Consider the following 19188-nt stretch of genomic DNA (forward strand, 5'->3'; position numbering starts at 1 on the left):
TGAATTTATTTTCTAAAAAATGTTTTGATTTTTAACTGTATTTTAATATTTTTTACTTCATTAATGTGGCTTGCCTTCGGTTGGAACTACATTTATGTTAAACTAAAATACTAGGACAGTACTTATACATATGTTTAATAACTTTTCTTGATTTTTTTTTCAGATTTAACTACTAAAACAGCTACTACGTTATAATCACTACAAAGTTTGAATAAGTATGTTCAAGTCAAGTAAGATGCATCAAAATGTTAGCAGAGGCATTCCCGATGAACAGAAACAAAATTATTCATTCTCAAAAGCCAAGATTGTAATTATGAAACGTAATGAATGAAGTATTCGTGTATGTTCTATGTACGAGTATGCAATCGCAGATTAGTGACTGTTGAGTTCATTTCGAGATTTGTTGCATAAGATATTTCATGAAACATTTGAACAACAAACGATTTGAATTTCGTAATCTTGACATTCCTATTCTAAACGTATAAAAACCAACAAACTATCAAATGTAGTACATCAATATAATTGGATATGAATGAATAATAACGTATCGGGATCAGTCCAACACACGTTGCGTGTAGAGACCGCAGGAGCGTGAAATATGTGAATAGTTCATACGCGGGTTCACGCTGTATGCGTTATTAGTGTTAATTATTCAGTAGGTTTTACACTACCACTGCAGTCAGCAGGTCGCAGGAGGTTAATATAATACTTACACATCATTCGGCAGAAAACTTTCCAAACTCTTTGTTTTACCATATTCTATACTCACATGTTGAAATAGAACTTTTCAAAAAATGAGGATCACCTCGAGGCCAAAAAGACATTTTCAAATCTTAAGCTTAAATGTAGTAAAGACTGGTCGAAAGGCAGTATCTGGCAAAGAGATAAATGAATTACCTCCTTGCCGATGGCAGGCAACCCGTTGAGGCCATTACAGGGTGGTTCGAGGCGAACGACACTCTTGCGTGAGCCACGGAAACCGGTGTCACGCACACGCACCGAGGAGCGCCACGTGGATGGCGGCGGGTCGTCGCGAGAGCCGCGGGCGGAGGCAGCGCGCCGCGAGGTGGTGAGCGCCGCGCCGCCGGCGCCGGCGCACGGCGGCGACACGATCAGTGGCACGTCCGGCGGGCCGCGCTCCTCCATGCCGCTGCCGCGCCAACGTCCTCACCGGAACCCGCCGTGTTCCGACGCCTCCAGGTGCTCACATTCCAGCACGGCTCGCTCGAAGGCTGACGCCGACTCGAGGAGTGCGATTGCCGTGTTTTGCATAGATGATCGATTTATCCCCACGTACACTTCTTAACCCTCGTCCTCTTCTATTCCGATAATTGTATGTATGTATTAGTAAATATTCTCAGTACTATTGAATAGTATTGAGGATATTTTACGATGGTATGGCTTAGTAATGTACTTTATTACAACGAACAACAGTATGGTACAAGAATGGACAAAAAGAAACGCAGCTATGTCGTAAATAGTCGGAAGCAGCTTAAGTTTCCACAAATGTCAGCTAAGACAGTAGTTCAAGTGTATAGAGCACGTCTAATAGGCATACAGCTACGAGCGCCTGAAAGCGGAGAACGAGGCCGGGCCCCATTCAAGACACTGTGTCAATGGGGAGGCGGTTCTTTTCATCTTTTTGTGCACATGTTCAATGTGCGCAAGACGTTTCTCTCTGTTGTCGGAGCTCGAGAATAATGACGGACACGAGGAAACTGACATTGAACGACAATACAATACGAATATCGAATGAAACGTCTTGTTAGACCAGAGTGCTGCCATTGTGATCTTAGCATTATGCTACCTGACATTTTAGCCAATTTGTGAACTTCTCTGTACATTGTCATCTGTATAAATAAAGGTCAGTGTGTCTAGTGTGGGATTATGACGACTGATTAGTTACAAGTAATTTTACAAAAGCTGCGTAGCGTTAGCAAAGCTCGTGAGTAGGTGTCTACGTGTGACTCATGTACTGGGTAGGTGTAATAATGTTGCAAAATGTTCCTAAGTTGTAAATTGTAAGGTATACCTACATTTACGATTAAAAACCAAAATAAATTGACTCCCCCGATAGTTATGCCTCTATAGCTCACAGATTTTTAAATTATACGCATCATCGTAATATATATTTATTTAATGACCTATTACGAAACGCCAGAAAAGCTTAGCATTTCGACAGCCGAGAGTGTTAGTGAAGTTACGTAAACTCGCTTTACGAGGCTCTCGAGGCGGTCGGGGGTCTTGAAACACATCATAACTATATTCACGATCTCGGAGGAAACATGCTAAACACATTTATAATTCATAAACTAAGTAGATGCTTTGTTGCTGACAAAACATCTTATTGCCTTCGCAGACAATATGACTTGGATCCAACACTCCTCGGCTTAATGTTACTTGATAATGCCAATTCGCGAAACTGGGTTGTTCACGACGTTATACATAGGATTTATGAAGCTACAGCTGAGCCATAAAACTAAAGCTCGTATTTGAGTGGTCGCACGTAACAAAGCCAATGTTATTGACCTTATGGTAAAACAAAGGACGGGGTGAGAACTAATCAATCCCTTTTGTTACCAATGTTATATTTTACATTGCAGTGTTATGATGTTCTCCTAAATCATGAAATGATTGTCAGTGTCAAGATGTTAATGGCGACAAATATAACGAAGCCCTTCCAGCTGTCACTGGCGCTTCTGATTGTTAAAAATGTCACTTACAACAATCGACTCTAAGGATATATCATTATGTAATAGTGTCCAGTAGCAAAACGATCTGATGTGGCTACAGATGAATTAAAGCTGTGCATTACGCCAACAATGCGAGATCTGATGGGTATTGTATGCAGCGCAACTGAAGCCTGAACAGAACCCCTGGAATCCTTCCAGAATGCGAAGAGTCGAGGGAGGGGCTGCATGCTCTGCATAGTTTTTACAATAGAGTCGCCGCCATACTATGAATATAGATAGGTACAATATAGCGACTGTAACTCACGTCACAATGAAGCTTCCAAAGCGAGAAGCGCGGCTTTATTACAGAAATACAATGTAAACGACTAAATAACATTCAAATAACTAGTTATAGCTACTCAGATATAAACTACTCAGTCAGAACCAACAAACCCTACAAGAAATTATGAAAGAAGAATGGTTCGATGATCTTTCATAAAATGTTGTAACATTCGTTCAGTCTAAAAGCATCAATTTAATGTGATAATGTATGTGAACTAACTTCTTTTACTAAGAAGAGAAAAAGTAGATAAATAACTTAGACAAAGGAAACCATACCATGGTAGTCATAACTCCAAGCATGGATCGCGTTTTTCCCCACAAGAATATCAAAACAAAGCAAGAACCAACCGAGAGAATATATAGCGCTAAGCCCGCAACCAAACGAAGAAGGAAAAACACCTCGACGACAATTTTGACGCACTGTTCACTGAGCGAACTAAGCACAGGACGGCACCACACTCGATATCAACAGCTACTCAGTAAGTCTAAGCAATGTTTTACCACTTTTGCTTTGTGTGTAAAATTTAAATAAAAATCACCTATCGCAGCGCAACAAAATCCGCAAAGGTCGACTGCAAAACGATAATAATAATTTTTACTTTTTAATGCAGTCGATCGATTAAGCGCTCGACTCGTTTACAGCACGAACGGCCCGTTTTGTGAGATATGCGTTAGTTTCGGTGTATCGTGTTGAAAATATACGTTTTAGCAATGATTCGCGGCGGTCGTTCGCTAAAGGCGAGTCGCCTAGGAACGATATTAAGATAACAATTCGATGGCAGTGTGAGAAGCGGCAGAGTCCGCAGCGTGGTCGCTGGACGTAAACTCGATGGGGCACTGTATCGGCGCACGCAAGAGGTCGCTGTGCGCACGTCGGTGCGCGGCGCCGAGCGGCGGCGGACGCGGCCGGAGACGGCCGAGCACAGGCGTGACCTCGCACAACCTCCCCTCAGCCATCGAATATTTCAGCTGAACGCACGGTGTCACTGGAGGAACACGCCGCGCGCTGCGGCCCGTGATCACGTGACACCACCATATTACCCCCTACGACACACTGCCAACTAATCATTTCATTTACTTTATGATCCCACTGCCGCATATTTTGTAAACTATTTATTGATTTCAAGCAATGTTTTCATTTATTATTGTATATACGGTGGAAACGGGTCACTAATGGAATTTTCACTGCTGTATTGTTATGGTAAAAGTTACTTACACTGGCAGTTAATGTTTATAATTTAATGCTGATAGGTATCGGTAAAAACCAGTCCTTAGAGTCAAGTTTTTCCATTTTGTACCAATAACATAACAAAGTCAGTACAATTTTGGAACTATTTACACATTGCCCAAATTAGTATTTAAATTTTAGGAATATATTGATACAAATATTAATTTTAGTAGGCATTTGTATTACTGAACGCAAAATGTACAATGTATAAAATATTATATAACTACAGAATAGAAGGAGTTGGTAAGATGTGTTACCATCCTATGATTTATGAATAACAATGAATTCGTTTTATAGAGATAAATAAATAAGACACATTCATAAATTAAATAATAATGACAGTCTTCACCCCAAATTAAGTACTACGACATTTCGTAGCAAGCTCGTAGTCGCTACATAGACTTCGTAGCCATCGCGTAGCCGCAATATTACATTTGGTTTTCGTACTTTACATATTTATCGCCAGTGTTCAATGTAAAGTAGCTAGCTATATGCATAACATAATATATCATAACGCCTTATAAAATCACTACTTATAAAATTTATATTTTCAACTTGACTATTTGCAATAGTTATTATACATACTCATACTAAATTACAGCTTTCTGCCACTTATATATGTATATAAGTAAAACTCTGAGTAAAAACCACGGACACACAGACGGTTAGATATGGCGAAACTATAAGGGTTCCTTGTTTACTACAGAGTCCTAAAATAAAAGATATATAGGTAACACAAACGTAGCTATATAAATAAATGGATTTTAATTAATAAAAATCTGGCGTCGGTGACGTCGTGGTGGCTCGGAGGCTTAAGACGCCCGCTTCGCTTGCATGAGGGTATGGGTTCGAAACCTACCAACGGCAGGTGACAAAACGTGACACTTTCGAGTTATATGAACTTTCTAAGATTATGTAGACAAAATGTCAAAAAAGTGAAGAAAAAGATCGTGAGGAAACTTTGGCTTATAATTTCAAATTAGGTAGTATAAGTTTAGAATAGCCAATCCACCTTGAGCAATCATGGTGATTAATGCTCAAACCTTCTCCGCGCTAGAAGTGAACTTGGATCAGCAGTGGCCACTTATAGGCCACTTATAGATGATAATTGACGATGTTAGATTAAAATTCTAATTAAATAGTTTCAACACTTGACAATTATTTATTAAGATTAAGATAGATTTGAAATAATAATGATTTATTTGTTCTAAATTCTAAACCTTCGACAGTCAAAGTTTAAGTTCTTATTCCATATCTTTGGGTATTAAGTTTAAATTCATAATTATAGATTAGTGTTCCAATAACAGGGGTGCTATTTTGTAAATAGTTTATGAATTTATCAGAAATATCTTCCGACTAATATACCTAAATATGAATTGTATTTGTTACGAGTACGTATTAAGTTTACAGCTAAGTTACACGCAAACATTTTAAAGTTTATGTTATGCATCCTCGGTTTGTAGATTGACGTTTAGTCTTAACATTTCAGTACTCTGCGTACGTGCCTCTCAGCCTCTGAAGGCTCGAAAAGCTATTAGAAATGTTTACATAACGTATATAACAGTCGTTACTGAGAACGGTCCCAACTATGAGTGTCATATCACCCCGAGTCAGTCGCGGAGAGCAGATGCATGTAAATAAAATACATTTAAATGAATCTGGTTACTGAGTGAACCGGTGGGACGACATCTAGTGACGGCAGAGTAGAATACGTTTGAATATACTTCTACTTTTCCCGTGGGTGTCGTTAGCCGACTAAGAGACTGCACGTTTAAAACACACTGGGCGCTACTAGTCCTGAATCTTTTATAGTGCGGTCTCCAACCAACGTACGAAGCGTAGAGTGGCAAACCCCGCTTGTCTAGATCAGGTCCACAGTCTAGAAGTGGACTGTCACAGATTTCTGATTTGTGCGAATCTGGTTCAGATATTTTGTCGATTCTCATATTGTTTTGAGAAGTTTGAAGCTGGTGTTTAACACATAAAATGTAGTTAAATATTAGAAGGATAATTCCTAAAAATGTATGGACATCATCGCCAATTACATACATACTTTCAAATTTATGTCAATCGTGGGCCCATTTTATGAACGAAAAAAATGAAATCAAACAAATATAAAACATATAGAGGAATAATTCATTTTAATAATTCCCAAACCGATCAAATTGACTGCACGTTTGGCGCGGTGGCTGGACAACTGGCTGCCGTGAAAGCGGGTTCGGTTCCCGCACGGAGCAACTCTTTGTGTGATCCACAAATTGTTGTTTAAGGTCTGGGTATCATGTGCAAGTGAAATTGTATGTCTGTTAACGCACTCACGATACAGGAGAAAATCCTAATGTAGGGGCAACGATTTTTTCAAAAGTAAAAAAAAGTAAGTAAGTAAAAATTCCTCTACATTTTAAAGAACATTAGAAAGGCGAGGGTCAAACTCGGTTTCGTTGGTTGTAAGTGAAAGTGTTGCAATAATCTATGTAAGTAGAAGCAACTGCGTGACGGGTGAGATGGGCGTTAGATTGGCGCGGGCTGCGAACCGGCCTCCACGATTAGCACGCGATAGTTCAAGGACTCGATACGCGAGATAAGCAACCCTACGTATAGATAACTCCTTCATGTTGCGCAACTAACCTTTCCGAGTTGACTACGTATTTGATATTTGGTATTCGGCTTTAAACTTGTTAAGTTATGATTTCTGATTTGAGGCACGGTTTGGGGAACTTTTGTAAAGGGTTCATGAATAGAACTTATGTGAGTGTATCAACTGTTAATATGTGGTTTATGTTAGTTTGAAATTATAATGTGACTAGAAAAACAATTTCGGCTTTTAAACAAAAGATTACATTCAACAAAACAAAAGATAAACTATTTATTTGATTAAATAGTCACAATTCGTTGCATTAATTGATCATTCCTAATTAAACGTTAGCAACAAAGTTAGAATAGAGAACAGGGAACTTTTCCTCAGTATTCTTGGATTATCTTCCTTGAGAAAGTGCTTCAAGGAGTTTCATCTCAAATGGAATGCGTCACAAACGGGTAATCAAGAAACTTGCATTATGTAAGTAAGTAGCTACGTCGGTACGTAGATACAAGGCAGGCCCTGTCTCTGAATGTCCATTAAGAGTTTAGAGAACAAAAGTCGTAATAGAAATAGTTGTCGCCACATTACCATTGACAGAGCTTTCTGTTGCTGTGAGGGATTTAACGTCGGTTTATGTTTACCTAAGTTACTTGTAAGTTGTGTGGTTGTAATTGCATTCAATGCGAGTGGTTAGGCAAATGTTTTTTTTACAAACTAATCAGTATTTGTTTGAATCTATTTCAATTGTTCAAAATCATTACTAGTCGTTGATCTCCGTGACTCTTTTCGCGAATGTCGTAAAAATCAAGGGACTACAAATCTAACAAATATCAGGCAGGAGCGCTCCTTTGTATACCAGTATTTTTAAAACTGCAATCTCCAACCTACTTGCCAAGTGTGGAGATTATGGCAAACACCTTTTACGCAGAGGAGACCTTTAATCTCCAATTTACAGTCACGAGCTTTTGATTAACACTCCTCAAAAAAGAGTCTTGCTAGACAGGCAGACCACGTATCTGGTTGGAGTTCGTTTTTGGTTTTAAAACTACGTTACTTTAAAAAAAAAGTCAAGAAGAATAGAAAACGCGAAAGACAAGCGAGTCCATCAGTGTGATTATAATTTAACAAACAGGCGAGACTTCCAAAGCCTTCGTTCAGAATATTCGGGGCAGAAGTCTAGCTATTTTCAGTAAGTAGGCCATCAATATGATACCTCTCACTACCTGCGCTGAACGTCATCGAGTTTTAATGAAATATGTATAATTAAGTGCGGAGTGCCTCGTCTTGACGCAGTATGAATACGACTCGATGGAATTGAATTTATGCATGAATTCCTGTGTACACACATGTATGAATCCATCATGAGGCTGATATTACTCGGTGCACGGAACCTGGATATTTAGTAGTCCTTGATAGATCTGTGTTTAATTAAATGTAGGATAAGAATATTTAAAAAGGATATGGTGATAATAATAAAAAAATATATAAAGTTCGCAATCTTCGTTATCTTTTCTATTGATAATCAATCAAATCACGTGCTTTGCTTATCAATTGCGTCAAATATTTTCGTGCATTTATTTACTTTATTTTATAAAACAGTTCGCAATTCCACTATTTCAGTTGTAGTAATTATCTTATGAACGGTATTTTATTAATCACACATAACATACTTGATTGTGTCAAAATGTTGAGATAATTAAAAAACATGCTTTGTGTTTATTTTTTATTATTTATCTGGACAACCAGTAATTTTTACATTAGGACTTAAATAGTGTTTTTACTATACACAAGAAAGTTTATATGTACAGTATTTGCCATACACAATCTTGGCGAATACGAAACAAACTGAAGTGAACACAAAATGTTGATTAATTATACAAGACAAATGTCAATATTAGAAAGTAATCCAAACTAGAAAAAATCATAATAACTTTTTACCAGACATGGAAAATCAGTGCAACCGTTATGCACCGTATAAACAGTGTAGCCAGCTAAAAAGTAATTACGCATTTAATAAAATTTCAACTATATAATAAAATCTTTTAGTATGTGACCGATGTATGTCTGTGTAATGTGAACCCGTAACTCTGCTTATTACAGTTGTAACTCGGGGCTCACGTCCATCAGGGACGTGTCCTACGTGTTACCACCCAAAGCCCGTGCTTTCACAGAGTAGCACGTTAAAAACTCTCATGTGATCATAGTAGAATTAGAAAGTTTTAAATAATATCCTTAATAAACTTTTATAAATGCAAATATTTTTGTTACTTGTGTATATTCGACGTCACATTATGGCACGACTTTTGTGTGTAAAGATAGTTTGGAGGCTAGAGAGTGATATAAGCTATACTTTTTCTTAGATCTCTCCCTCAGCTGCTTCACATCATCATACCAACAGCCGATTAAGTGGCCACTGCTGACCAAAGGCCTTTTCTCGCACGGAGAAGGTTTGAGCATTCATTACCACGCTTGCTCTATGCGGGTTGGCGATTTCAAACTTATAATTAGAAATTATAGCCTTATAATTAGAAATTATAAGCCCAGGTTTCCTCACGATGTTTCCTTCACCGTTTGCGAGTGGTGTTTAAATAATCTAAGAAAGTACGTATAACTCGGAAAACGTTACATTGGACTCGCCATTGAACCCGCACTCTCATGCATGACAACCGGGCGTCTAAACCTCTGGGCAACCACAACACTTTCTTTCTGCTTGCTCTCAGAAAATTTTAGAATAAAAAAGAAACTCCATAATACTTTGACTGATTTGCAACTCGGTACTTTCGAGCAACAAGGAAGTCAGCATTTATAAATATTGTTTCTATTCACCCTAACTTTATTCTCTTTTTATGGTTAGTCGCCATCACTACGATTTGTTTTATGAGCGATGAAATAAATCTTGCAGAGAACATTTTTCTTTGAAGTAAAAGCGTTTGTCACTATTCGCCACTATAATAAAGCCAAATTAGCTTATTTATTACGTGGCAACTAATTTGAATATTATTATAATTACTTTAGTAAAATAATATTGACGAAATGTGACGATTATGATCATTAACTTGTTTGTAATTTTATTTTAATAGAAGATTAGATTTAGATTTAACCCTTCGTGGATCCACACGAGACACAATGTTTTTTCTATTGTTGTCTTACGTACGACATACGAGAAGTTAAAAATAATAATGAAATCGTTTAGAATTCATGCTATTGCTAAATTAGTCATTATGCTTTGGCAACCACGGGATTTTAAATATGAAACATATGTATCTGTGTATTACTGACTGAGTGAGACTGAGTTATGAAAAATGTAATATTGTATTGTCACCTCTTTTGTCCCAAGAGAAAGCAAGGAAGTATATGGGCCTGTGAGACTCATATTGTAAGTATGGTATGCAATAAAATTCACTTCATAGATAAATTAACAACACGTAAATAAAATAAAAATACATTTACGAAAATAAATAAGCAAATAAAACTTGTAGCACCAGAGATTTATAGTTTGGCATTTAATTTTATTCGAAATGGTACAACCTGTATACTGTTTTAAAAGAATAATGGAGGTTTAGTAGAGTAGTGGTGGCCCTCTAGCTTTACTGTACTGACCCAGAGGTCCTCATTTACGAGTCGTAGGTCGTGGGTTTGAGGTCAGGTAGTTAGTCACGCACTTGTGTGATTTATTCAATCACTGCTGCTCAAAAACGGCGAAAGAAAACAATGGCTGGAAACTATGTATTGTGTTATTCTGGAAATTGGGTTTTGTGGTATTACTTGTGTAGTGAACTTAAAGTTGGTACCGCGTGTTTCAAGACAAATTGTATTATTATTTAGTCATACACTCGTTCGAGGTAGGTAAACAAAGTTTTCATAAAAATGTCTTTTTTAAAACCCAGTTAAGAAACTGTTTCAAAAGGCTAGAATTGTTATCGGAAACTCATAGAAATTGAAAAACATGGTAAATATCCCGTTTCAAGTTTCAATTCTAGTGTTAGTGACCATGTCAGTTTAAAAACCTTGTTTCAAAAGGAACTACTTCATCAATAATACAGTTTGTTAATTCGCGCCTAAACTTAAAAGTGGAGCAACATTCACATCATATCAGTTATCGATTTTGCCGTCAATGATTTTACGTATTTACCAAGAAAATGTTTGCGAAAGCTATTATTGTAATTTCATAATAGATGAAGTCTAGCCAGTTTGCGTGTTTGTTGTTATAGAATAATATGGTTGTGTAGTCTTTTTCAAGTTAGTGTTTGTACGTTTTAAAATGACACTGAAAGCGGTTGAATGAGATTAGAACGATTGTTTGGAAGACGAATTAAACCCTTCAGGATTAATTACACGGTACTATTTTTAACTCGTCTGCGGAAAAGAGGAACGCTTTGCTTTTGAAACGTTTAGTCAATACATACCATGATAAGATTTTATGTAAAGTTTTGCTATTTGTATGCTGTGTAGAATAATAGAATCCTCAAAGAATGCGATTTTAAAACAACAACACACTTACCACGTCTAAAATACTAAGAATTTGTAAGATGCATTCCTATAAGATTACCTACCTTGGTTATCTCACAGTATGTTTACTTCTTAACTAATAAAAATTCCTTAGGACACAGGAAGCCAGTCTCAGCCAGAGAATTATTTTACTAGGTACCTAAATAAGTCAAATCACGAAGTATTTCTCGAAGAATTCCCATGGAATCCAACGGTTGGAAGTACTAAGGGTCGATAGTGTTGTCACATTTTAGGGATTACTATGGTTAAAATGCACAAATGATTAACTTTATATCAAACAATTAAATAAATTATCAGCTGGTTTCAACGAGGCACTAGTAGAGCATTTCTTCATTAATGTACGTGAGTAAACCGTGATTATAATTAATTTAGTATGTGTCACGATAGTTATTATAAAAATATAGCCTATTATGATATTCCAGACGATAATAAAGGGTGTCCCAAAATTAACGCAAGATTTGAATTAAATAGAAAACGCCGTTTTTAGTCTTTTGATAGTTATATTTTTATTGACTCGTAAAGTACATAGGATAGGGTTATATATGGAATAACACATCGGACAAATGGCCTCCACGGCTTTGTTGAAATTTGCCATGACCATTCTGCATAAATGTGGCTGAATTTCGTTGATGCAGCGTTGAATCTCCTCCTTTAATGCACGGGTGGTTGTGGGCTTGTTGACATACTTGTGATTTCAAATAACCACATAAAAAGAAGTCTAATGGTGTTAAATCACACGATCTAAGAGGCCAATTTTGATCACCGAAACGAGAGAGTACACGACCTGGAAATGTCTTTAAAATATTCTTTAATAATGAAGACACGTTGTTCTATCGTGTAACGCTCCATTTTTAATAACCCTATACTGTTAGCTGTCAAATTGCTTTTTTTTCAGGGTTGCCAACACTTCACTGCACAAATGGGGGCAAATTCAAATCTTGCGTTAATTTTGGGACACCCGTTATATCTCTGTCCTAGGTTTTATTCGGATTTGGTCGTAGTATTCACGTGAAAGAGTAACAAACTTCCACATTTAGGATATTAGAATGATGTGAGAAGTAAAATTGATACAAAATGAGACATATTGACAAGTCCTATCATCTGATATGATCTTCTAATTTATGTATTAGATACCTGTACAGACAGCTGATTGTTTATTATTGATAAAGTATTGTGACGGGCGCGCGATATCTTAGCAACGCGACTCAAAGGCACAATCAGGTCGTAAATAGATGGATCGATACATTCATACTTATTTTGCTTTGCCAACTTCATGGACACCGATATCATATGCAGCGAGGTAAGGACGGACACTTGCAAGGCAAACACATTGATTTAAGTTATAAATGTAATACGAGTACAGTAAGGAAGGAAAGGGGTGTTTGATAATCAGTTTGCAACGATACTTACTTACCTATCTTTACTTTTTCAACGATAAAGGCAATTTGGTTACTTCGTAAGGAATCAATAATGCAATGCAAATGTTTATAATGTTGGACTGTACTTTCTGCACCGCGTTTTGGTATAATTGTATCACTACATTGTATAAAACAAAGTAGCTTTCTCTGTCCCAAAGGGACATACCTTTGTATGATTAAATCTTTAAAACTATGCAACGGATTTTGATGCGGTTTTTTCAATAGATAGGGTGATTGAATAGGAAGATTTATATGTATAATACATGCATAATATATCACCATTGCACCCATGCGAAGATGGGGCGGGTTGCTAATAAAGTATAAAATAGCACGAATAGTGTATAAAGTACTATAAGGCTAACGATTTGTTTATTCGTTGAAATAAATAAGTACGTTTTAATATAATTCTGACTAAACCACAAAGTCATCCGAAGCGCGAGCTCTCGGCGCTCCACGGCTGCGCTCATTCCGGTTTTAATAATATTACCGAAGAATATAAAAGTATTCTAGAAATTTTTCATTCCTGAGCTAAGTTCAGGTAAGTCTATAAAACTATTTTCTAAAGGAATTAGAAAAGATTTAAAGTCGAACTTTGATATGAGTAAACATGTTGCGAGAGAATTTAGATGCATAAAGTAACAATATTTGTGAATGAAAATGGGGTTGCCAGTAGTTTTATGAACTGTATTTTTGAATAAAAGTCATAAATTATGAAAGGAAGTAGAAAACTGTGCGAGGTCTACCATTTAAACCCCGAATTTGAATGAAAATGTTTAACTTTCAGTGGTGAATTGTTATTATAATATTACGTCTCTGTTATTCTTAGATGGGATAGGAAGAGGTCCATAATGCACTCTTAAAACAAAAAAATTAATTAAACTTTACTCAAGTCAGGAAGCCTGGTGGTGGCTGGTTTACTGGAAAGTGAGGCGTACAGCATTTACAACTAAAAACAAGTATAATATAATATCTAAAGCCACTGAAACTAGACTGAAGGCAAACTTTTCCTAAGAACTTTGCCGGCAAAGATAAGTTTAGACGTAATATCTTATTTATTTTTATAGGAAGCACTCGATTTCCCGAATGTGGTTTCGTCGGGAAATATTTATATTGAAGACGGATATCTCGTTCCACTGAATTATCTAGTCGTGAATCGAGATGATTTTATTCCCTCCAGAACGGGATGTTGGCTTACCACGGTCGGTAGAACAAATTGCATATGTGATAGGTATAAAACCTTACTAGATTTAGTATTGGACTGGATTTTTGAATATCCGAAGATGTTACGAACAGACTGCACTGTTATTAAGTATGTAGGTATGAACATAAAGATTGATTCAGTACAGACAGTAACCATTGTTGCCGACCTATGATTAGAAAAGAAATGGCTTTATTAAAACCGTATATTGGCTTAGAGTTTCGGGTATTTTATCAGATAAATCTTTTACTTTGTTTTGGAGTGTTTAGTAATAGGTACTCAAAAACGAAATGATTAAGTGCAAAAATGTGTTGCAATGAAGATAGAAGATAGTGACGGTTAACTAAAGTTACAATCGCAAATGGCATGGGTCGAAATAGCTCATCACTTTACTGAAATCCTTATAGAGATTTGGGTAGGTAAGGTACTATAAGTACTTCTATTAGGTGCTGTTACTTCATTCATCAAGTTATCTAACTTATAGAGGAACAAAGGCAACATCATGCCTTTTATCTCCTAAGGGGTAGGTAGAGGTGCACATTACGGTACGAACTGCCGCTATACTATTTACACCCACTTTTCACCATTTGTGTTATAAGTCCCATGTAAGAGGAGGTGAGCCTATTGCCATATACTGGGAACGATTCCATACTCCGTGCTACTACTGAGAAATTTTCGAACGAAAAAAAACAATATACACTAATATATAATGTACTAAGAATAAAATGTACAACAATATACAATAGAGGAACATAATTATACAAAACCCTAAACAACTTCAATAGCTAGAGTTAACAAAACACGTGCATTGAAGATTCAGCTTATCGATCCTAATGTACCAAATTGAGTCTAAATTGATTAATTGAACAATTGATTGGCATATTAAGCTCAGTGTAAGTGACAGAAATGTGTAATTTGCTTGTACGACGTAAGGTTTCAAGAGGGATCATTGGGAATTTGACTTGAAACGGGTCGAAATTGTAAACCACATAGTCACAGCCGACAGTGAGAGCTAGTGATTGATACAATCCACATGATGAATGATTGAGAGGCTGTAGGCGTTTATCACTGATTGCGATACCTACGCTAGCAAATATAGAATAGTAATGTACATCATTAACTTAAACAGTGTCTTATCTAATATATAAAATTCTCTTGTCACAGTTTTCGTTGTCATTCTCCTCCGAAACGGCTTGACCGATTTTCATGAAATTTTTTGTGCTTATCCGGTATCTATAGAATCGGCCAACATCTATTTTTCATCCCCCTAAATGTTAGGGGTAGTACAACCCAAAATTTTTTAATTTTCCGTGGACGAAGTCGCGGGCGGTGCTAGTATAATTATAAGACATTGTTTAAGTTTATGTAGAAAAGTGAAATAATTAAGGTAACATGGAAATTGCTTATATAAAGACGTTATTGCTTTGCTTCTGTAGTTTTTTGCATTATGAAATAAATATCAGCTTAGACTAGTTGGAATTTACCGTGTTTTTTATCTTTAAAACTTCTTTATTCTTAATTGGTCGGCAGTTAAATTAATCTTCATACATTGAAACGATTTGACAAATATTCTCTTTTCTATAGGGAACTATGGCAAAGACATAATATTTACGTTACAAGCTGTCGTTGTTAAAGTCTTAAACTTGATGGTCATAACTCCGGTGGGACGCCGGCAAAATGTCATAATCCAGAGGATTATATACCTAATATCCGTAGCAGAAAGAGATAAATTAAATTATTTCCCATTTTTGCAGACTTTGTGTTTTGTTAATGGTGAAGAAAAGATTATTGTGACAACTTATTTGCTCATTCAAAGGATTTGTTTTGCATCTTATCTGTTCATTAACGAGAAGATATTACACAATATCGTAATTTATTTATTTTGAATTTTTTTTTTTTTTTTTTTTAAATACGTTGCCCCACATTAGGATTTTCTCCTGTGTCGCGGGTGCGTTTACAAACATACAATTTCACATGCACATTACACCCAGACCCGAAACAACAATTTGTGGATTACACAAAGAGTTGCTCCGTGTGGGAATCGAACCCGCTACACGTTGCACGGCAGCCAGTTGCCCAGCCACCGCGCCAACCGTGCAGTCATAATTAATAATTAAGTTAAGATGACGATGACTAATGATAATAATACAGTCTGAATCGAGGATGACATAGAATGCCGTAATAGCACAAATACTTGTATTTTAATTATTATTTACCATTAGAGTAACAAAAGTTACCAATGACGTTCGTTAAAAGTATAAGAACTACAATAAGGATATTACGTTATTCTGCTATAAAACACGAAAATAAATTCCTTTATCCGTGCTCTGAAACTAGTTTTCCTTCAATATCTTTTACCCGGCGGCCGCGGGTCGGCTCATCCGTTCACTAATTAAAGTTATTACTGTTTTATTTCACGAAGAATGAACGAATAATGGATAACAAATTGTTAGCAACAGTGGCCGCAAATGAAGAGGCTAACGTACTAAAGTAAATGGCAAACTGTTGTAAGTGCATCAGCGCCGGTTAAAGCCCCGCGAGACAGCTCTAATATGATTTGTTTTTAAAATACACCGCAAGTTTGTACGGTTATTTTTGTGATGGAATTTTTACATTTTTACCTCTTTTATTTACGTTCTGAATATGATATTTAACTTGGCATAATACAGTTTTAAATGTGTACTGTGAATGATTAAGAAAACATTTGCGTAGATCTAAACAAATGTCAGCGACTACGAGCGTAGGCGCTTGGCTACGAGCGTAGCAGCGTCTACGCAAGTTCGTAGGTCAAAACTTCTTACATTAGCATAATGAATACATACATGGTTTAATATTTGTTGTCATTACAGAAATTAATGTAAATATTGTATATTCAAAGCAGTAAAATATTCCGAAGTAATATTATTAATGTCTAAAGATACAGTAGAGGCATAAACGCATGTTTTAACTAATTAAAAGTAAACAATTGTGTTCTATTACTATTATTATTGTAATAACAAACAGCTTGCTCTGTAAACGTAATAACAGTGTTTTATGTAATTGTTTGAGATTAATATGAATGCTATTTGTCACTCCGTTTTACTTTTTTACGGCGGCACTTTGTGTGTAGTGGTTTATCATTTCTAATTAAATTAGAATTTGTATTGTAGAGTAAAAAATTACTAGGTAAACAAGAACTGCTTTGTTTTTTAAAATATAATAGAATATTTTTTGTTAAAAATTAACTAATTGTTATATTTATATTTGTATTAGTTTATTATAAGTTTGACTGTTGAGTTTTTAAACCATAAACAATATTTTGAATAAGAAACTATTTTAATAAAGATTTCTTTTTATAAAAAATGACGTTGGCTGGTGAGAGGTAGGATATTTAAAAAAAGGAAAACATGGAGAATTCGAAAATTGAATTAAAATGTGAATTATTGTTTTATTTAAAGTAAAACAGATTAAAGACGTTTTGATTTGATTTTCAACTAAGGAATAATAGATAAATAATATTATAAGAATATTTTCCTTTTATTATGCGTTTTTAACATAATTATGTATTTGTAAATCATGATTTAGGCGGTTAAACTTTAAAAGGGATATAAATCTTAATATATCCAATCATAAACAATCATTTTGCATCAATTAACATATCTAACAGTTACAAAAGTAAATTACACTAAGAATTAACTAACAAGCTCTAGCGGGAATCGAACACAGGAACATAGTGACACGCTGTAGATACCCGCGTATATTTGTGATTAGTTGAAATACGGGTTCTGTCTGGCATAATAACCAAAAGCTAAGACAATTGTTATTCTAAGCATGCGACAATCGACATACAGATTATATCAGTAACGTAGACTATATTTTGTTTTTTTCTAGTTTGGTGAGAAGACCACTTGTCTTTGTCCGAAGAGGTTGAACGTGTGGAGACCGTAGCTAACGAAGTACTCACCACTTTTTCCTCGACGATATCATTGTTGTTGTTGTTGCTCCCATATTTTAAGGCACCGTTTTCCATGTCCACAACTGATCGTCGTGTATTTAACAATATGTTTAACACTATATGTTCTCATTTACTATACATTTTTACTATTAGGTATATTTACATATGTTCATTGATATTAAATCAGACATCGTCTTAAGTCTCTAACATTGCTTATGTCGATGATATTTTGTTTCTTTATCAGTTAATTGCATTTTATTTTGCATCGAACCTGAAATACAATTTTTGACTCATTAACTGTCGTTAAACCAGTATTTGCAATTTTAACTGGAAAATATTAAAAACATCTTAAGATTGTAGTGAAAATTTACATTAATTAATTTGAAATGGATCAAATGTTTACAGTTGCGTTACGTGACAAAGTATATAAACAATTAGAACGTTACTCACAAGTAGTTCGTAACCTACTTTTACTTAGTTTTTCGGTTACTTTAGAAATATTTCCATTATTATAATTTGACTACTTAACCAAATGTTTTTTAATAATACGTCTTGCTGAATTAATTAAAGACGTTACATAATTTTACTGATATTAATATGACATCCGTTGCTATGTTACTTTTCTTTGTAAACACATTTCTTTGTTCGTGAAATCACTTCGATAAAAAGATCAGACAGTGATTTATAGGGTGTCTTAAGACAGTTTGCAATATTCCAGTTCAAGTTTATAATTTGATTAGTCTTTCAAACTCCACTGATGAACATTCACTTTTACGAAAAGTTCTCACATCAAGAGGTACACAAAAGAGTTACCTAACAATTATAATTTTAAGTCGAAAGGCACGATTGTTTTAGGACACATGATATATGTTTAGTATATGCAGTTTGTTGAGATCGTGTCCGGACGTGTCGCGGTGCAGGTGGGCGCGCGGCGCGGCGTTCGCATGGGCGCGGGCGGGCGACTCGCGGGCCGCGTCATACTGCGGGTGCGGCGGCGGCGGCGAGCCCGGCCGCGCCGCATACCCGCACTCTGCGCTCGCCATCGCCGACCACCATACCACCGCCAGCGATACGCACCATCCTTTATTATTGACAGACGACCTTGCCCCACATTATATTTTCTCCACTAAAAGGATTTATTAGGTCAATGATGGACGGATGTTGAACATTTGTGTTAAATGGAAAACAATGACTGGCTTGATTGACCCCACGTGAAATGTTACACCGTCTAGTTCTTGCCCTGCTTTCCTATTGATATTTTCTCTTCAATGAAAAGTATTATAACTGTTTATTTCTTTTCGCGCAT

At 36.0% G+C, this 19188-nt stretch overlaps 1 protein-coding gene across 12 annotated transcripts in view; it reads right to left on the reverse strand.

Annotated features, from left to right (window-relative positions):
- Window positions 1-18864, reverse strand: part of LOC118262384 (potassium voltage-gated channel unc-103-like) — a 34996-nt gene extending 16132 nt beyond the window's left edge. For 3 of the 12 annotated variants that reach the window (XM_050697153.1, XM_050697155.1, XM_050697149.1), the window contains exons 1-2: window positions 3291-3918; window positions 898-1319 (exon numbers count right to left, since the gene is read on the reverse strand). In XM_050697153.1, the coding sequence (XP_050553110.1) occupies window positions 898-1146 (249 nt within the window). In that variant the 5' untranslated portion in view covers window positions 1147-1319; window positions 3291-3918. Of the gene's footprint in view, window positions 1-897; window positions 3237-3290; window positions 3919-17891; window positions 18154-18332 lie in introns of those variants that run through there. The other 9 variants (XM_050697156.1, XM_050697154.1, XM_050697158.1 and 6 more) reach the window with 8 other exon arrangements.
- Window positions 18865-19188: the final 324 nt, after the last annotated feature.

This window comes from Spodoptera frugiperda, chromosome 12 (assembly GCF_023101765.2).
Source record: "Spodoptera frugiperda isolate SF20-4 chromosome 12, AGI-APGP_CSIRO_Sfru_2.0, whole genome shotgun sequence".
Taxonomy (NCBI): domain Eukaryota; kingdom Metazoa; phylum Arthropoda; class Insecta; order Lepidoptera; family Noctuidae; genus Spodoptera; species Spodoptera frugiperda.